The sequence below is a fragment of the Arachis hypogaea genome, chromosome 17 (assembly GCF_003086295.3).
Source record: "Arachis hypogaea cultivar Tifrunner chromosome 17, arahy.Tifrunner.gnm2.J5K5, whole genome shotgun sequence".
NCBI lineage: Eukaryota > Viridiplantae > Streptophyta > Magnoliopsida > Fabales > Fabaceae > Arachis > Arachis hypogaea.
Window position 1 is genome coordinate 14,333,380 of NC_092052.1, and position 4,337 is coordinate 14,337,716.

A 4,337-nucleotide genomic window follows, 5' to 3' on the forward strand; every position below is an offset into this window, starting at 1 on the left:
AGCTTCAGGTGGCCGTGCTGGCTCCCGACCTCGATCTTTCTTAAGTTGGCACTCTCAAGACTGTCAAGGACGGGAAGATTGTTGACATCTTCAAGTCTTAAGTTTTTATGCTTCTTGACTTATCTTTTGTGATTTGCTTTTATCTCTGGGCCTGTTTAAGGAGCCTTTTGGTTGTAACAGACATTTTGGCACTTTATCTATATTAGGCCTTTTCTGTTTTATTGTTTGCTTTCTCGGGCCATCGTGGCCTTACTTTTATTATTTATTTTTCACTTACTCGGGCCGTCTAGGCCTTTTGGTTTACCATTTTATAGTGTTTACCGTTTTTGTTGCTTGTCGCGGAGCCGTTCTTGCTTTGGGTCCCTTTGGTTCCCGGGGTGATCAGTCCTGGGTTTCCATTAGGTCGACCATTTGTTTTTTTCCGTTTTGTCATTTTGATATGAATCTTGCAAAAAGACATTCGTTATATACTTATTATAGAACTTTTGAACAAAGAAGTGATGTAATGCATAATTAAGTGAAAGATAGTAAAAAGGGATGCAAAGGGAATTAGTGGGAGGGAGCGAGGTTGTCAGATCGTGTGGTTGCTTCTCTTTATGAGTAGAACCTCCTTAGATTTTCCATGTTCCATGTTCTCGGTACCTCGCTTCCATCTAACTTCTCCAACTTGTAGCCTCCTTTGCCGAGAACCTCTCTCACCCTGTAAGGGCCTTCCCAATTTGCAGCCAGCTTGCCTTCTCCTAGGGTTGGCATCCCTATGTCATTGCATTGTAAGACCAAGTCACCTTCTCCTAGGTTTCTTTTTAGCACCTTGTCGTTGTACCTTAGGGCTATCCTTTGCTTTATTGCTGTTTCTGTTAGATGCGCCATTTGCCTTGTCTCATCGACCAGATCTTTTTTGATTGCTTCGTTTCCTCCTCTGAGGAGTAATCTTGGACTCCGTTCCCCGACTTCGACTGGGATGACTGCGTCGACCCCGTATGTGAGTCGAAAGGGGGTTTCGCCGGTGGATGATTGGGGGTGGTCCTATAAGACCATAGGACTGAAGCTAGCTCGTTTGCCCATGAGCCCTTTTTTCCCTCAAGTCGCTTCTTTAGCCTTTTTAGGATAACTTTGTTGGCTGCCTCCGCCTAGCCGTTGGTTTGGGTGTGTTCGACTGAGGAGAATCTTTGCTTGATTCCCAGTCCTGCTAGGAATCCTTTGAACTTCTTGCCGGTAAATTGTGTTCCGTTGTCCAATATAACGGTTTCTGGGATTCCGAACCTGGTGACCACTTGCCTCCACATGAATTTTTGGCAATTCGCTGAAGATATGCTAGCCAGTTATTCTGCTTCTACCCATTTAGTGTAGTAGTCTATGGCTACTATCAAGTATTTCACTTGCCCAGGCCCAGGTGGGAACGGTCCCAAGAGGTCGACTCCCCATTGGGCGAAAGGTCGGGGGACCATCATCAGGTTGAGTTCTTCGGGTGGTGCTTTGTGGAAGTTGGCATTTTCCTGGCATTTTTTGCATTTTCTGACGAACTCCTGGGCATCCGTCATCATTGTGGGCCAGTAATATCCTGCTCGGATGATTTTTCTTGCTAGCGACCTTCCCCCAATATGATGGCCACAGCACTCCTCGTGGACTTCGCTTAGGACGTAGTCCGTCTGGTCGGGGCGTAGGCATTTGAGTAGGGATTGGTGGAGTCCTTGCCTGTATAATTGCCCCTGTATGATCACGTATTTGGGAGCTTCCCTCTTGGTGGCCTGTGCCTCCTTCTCGTCTAGGGATGTTTCTCCATGCTCCATATATCGGAAGATAGGGTCTATCCATGAGGGAGAGTTTGGATTTTGGCTTGCGCATAAGATGATTGCTGGTTCGGTTGCCAGTCCTTGGATTAAGGATCTATTTTCTGTCCCGGGTTTGGTGCTTGCTAGTTTAGAAAGGAGGTCGGCTCGGGCGTTTCTTTCTCTAGAGACGTGCTGAATTGTGACTTCCTCGAAGCTTTTGCATAGCTCCTTTACCTTTTCTAGGTATTTTTGTAGTAGTGCGTCCCTGGCTTGGTAGCTGCCATTTATCTGAGAAGTGACGATCTGGGAGTCGCTGTTTATTTCCACCCTTGATGCTCCGACCTCTTTGGCTAATATTAACCCTCCTATCAGGGCCTCAAACTCTGCCTGGTTGTTGGAGACTAGGAAGTCGAACTTGATTGATTGTTCATAGGCTACTCCTGCCGAGTTTTCGAGAATGATCCCGGCCCCTCCGAACATTTGGTTGGATGCTCCGTCGACGTGGAGCTTCCACCGTGTGTTCGGTACATCAGGAGCCTCCCCCGTGACCTCTACCAGGAAATCCGCCATGGCTTGGGCTTTGATTGCCTGCCTGGGTTCGTATTGCAAATCATATTTGGACAGCTCTATTGCCCATGCCATCATTCTTCCCGCGAGGTTGGGTTTCTGGAGGACTTGCCGAATGGCTTGGTTGGTTCTCAGGATGATCACGTGCCCTTGGAAGTACTGCTTTAGTCTTCTGGATGAGGTCAGTAGGGCGTAGGCCAATTTTTCCAACTTGGTGTACTTCAACTCTGTGCCTTGGAGTACTTTGCTGATGAAGTATATTGGGCATTGAGTCTTGTCTTCTTCTCGGACAAGGACTGCCGCCATTGCTTGTGTGGTTATAGCTAGGTATAAGTACAGGGGCTCCCCTTCTCTAGGCTTGCTGAGTATGGGAGGTTTAGAGAGTATCTTTTTGAAGCGGCTGAATGCTTCTTCGCACGCCGGGGTCCACTCGAAGGTGATCCCTTTCTTCATTAGGTTGAAGAATGGGATGACCCTTTCTGCCGAGGCACCGAGGAACTGGGATAGAGCCGTGAGTTTCCCAGTGAGTTGTTGCACGTCTTTGACGCACCCAGGGCTTGTCATTTTGAGGACGGCTTCGCATTTGTCTGGGTTGGCCTCTACCCCTCTTTGTGTTATCATGAACCCTAAGAATTTCCTTGCTTCCATGGCGAATGCGCACTTGAGTGGGTTGAGCCTCATTTTGAATTTTCTTAGTGCTTTGAAGACATCCTGAAGGTCGTCTATTAGCTTGTTCGGTTCTGCTGTTTTCACAAGGATGTCATCAACGTATACTTCTACTGACTTGCCGATGAGGTCATGGAAGACCTTGCTCATTAGCCTTTGATAGGTGGACCCTGCATTCTTCAGCCCAAAGGGCATTACTTTGTAGCAATAAGTACCCCCTGGCGTTATGAATTCCATTTTGTCCTTGTCAGGTCAGTGCATTGGAATTTGGTTATAGCCCGAGTAGGCATCCATGAAGCTAAGAAAACGATATCCTGCCGCCGAGTCGACCAAAGTGTCGATGTTGGGGAGGGGGAAAGAGTCTTTTGGGCATGCTTTGTTCAGATCGGAGTAATCAACGCACATTCTCCACCTTCCGTTGGCTTTTTGACTAGGACGACATTGGACAGCCATGTTGAATACTCGAGTTCTTTGATGAATCCTGCTTCTAGTAACCCTGCTGTTTGTCTGGTGACTTCATCGGCCCTTTCTTGAGACATCTTTCTTCGCTGCTGGGATACTGGTTTGGCATCAGGTTTTACGGCTAGTCGGTGGGACATGACCTCGAAATCCAGTCCCGGCATGTCTGACGGTGTCCATGCGAAGAGGTCGCCGTTTGCCCTTACAACCTCCATGAGGGGGCCCTTGAGTTCATGGGGGCAGGTTCCTGTTTACAAAGGTAAACTGATCTGCCGACCTCCCTATCTGAAACTTTTCCATGTCCCCCTCTGGTTCTGGTCTCGGCTTGTCCTCCATCCTGACGTCCAGGTCTGCCAAGAACACGCCAGCTGCCCTCTTAGATTCTTTCCTTGAGGAGAGACTGGCACTGTCGCAGGCGACTGCCGTTTCTAGGTCTCCCCTTATAGAGCCAACTGTTTCCTTGTCCGTTATGAACTTCATTGTTAGGAACTTAGTGCATATTATAGCTAAGAATTCGTTGATGGTCTTTCTCCCCAGGATGAGATTGTAGGCTGTGGAGTCTCTGAGGACTACAAAGTCTGCCATAACCGATTTCCTGGCGTCACCGGTTCCCAGGCAGATTGGGAGAGAGATCGTCCCGTCAGGTTTTATGTAGTTATCACCTAGTCCCATGACTCCATGCTGGTGATTCTTGAGGTCAGACTCATTGAGCCCCATGGCATCGAACACGTTTCTGAATAGGATGTTAGAATCAGCTCCCGTATCGACGAGGATTCGTCTGACTAATCCTGTCTCGACCATCGCAGTAACCACCATGGGGGAGGGGGTTCTCGGGGAGGTTGTGAAACCATTTATCTTCCGGGCCAAAGGATA

The 4,337-nt window shown here is 48.2% G+C and overlaps 1 protein-coding gene across 1 annotated transcript; it reads right to left on the reverse strand.

The window, feature by feature from the left end:
- Positions 1-594: 594 nt before the first annotated feature.
- LOC112762866 (uncharacterized) lies at positions 595-3,679 on the reverse strand. The gene is made up of 3 exons (XM_025808687.1): positions 3,409-3,679; positions 1,338-3,175; positions 595-1,026 (listed from the first exon to the last, which is right to left on the reverse strand). Exons 1-3 carry the CDS (start codon positions 3,677-3,679, stop codon positions 595-597), a joined length of 2,541 nt encoding a protein of 846 aa, XP_025664472.1.
- Positions 3,680-4,337: the final 658 nt, after the last annotated feature.

Excerpts from the sequence above, each read along its gene's own strand:
- LOC112762866 (XM_025808687.1), bottom strand. The coding sequence starts at position 3,679 with ATGGAGGTTGTAAGGGCAAACGGCGACCTCTTCGCATGGACACCGTCA. Across the intron at positions 3,176-3,408 it reads GCCAACGGAAGGTGGAGAAT|GGTCCACCTATCAAAGGCTA; the intron begins GTGCGTTGATTA and ends TGAAGAATGCAG. Across the intron at positions 1,027-1,337 it reads TAGACTACTACACTAAATGG|GACCACCCCCAATCATCCAC; the intron begins GTAGAAGCAGAA and ends ATGGTCTTATAG.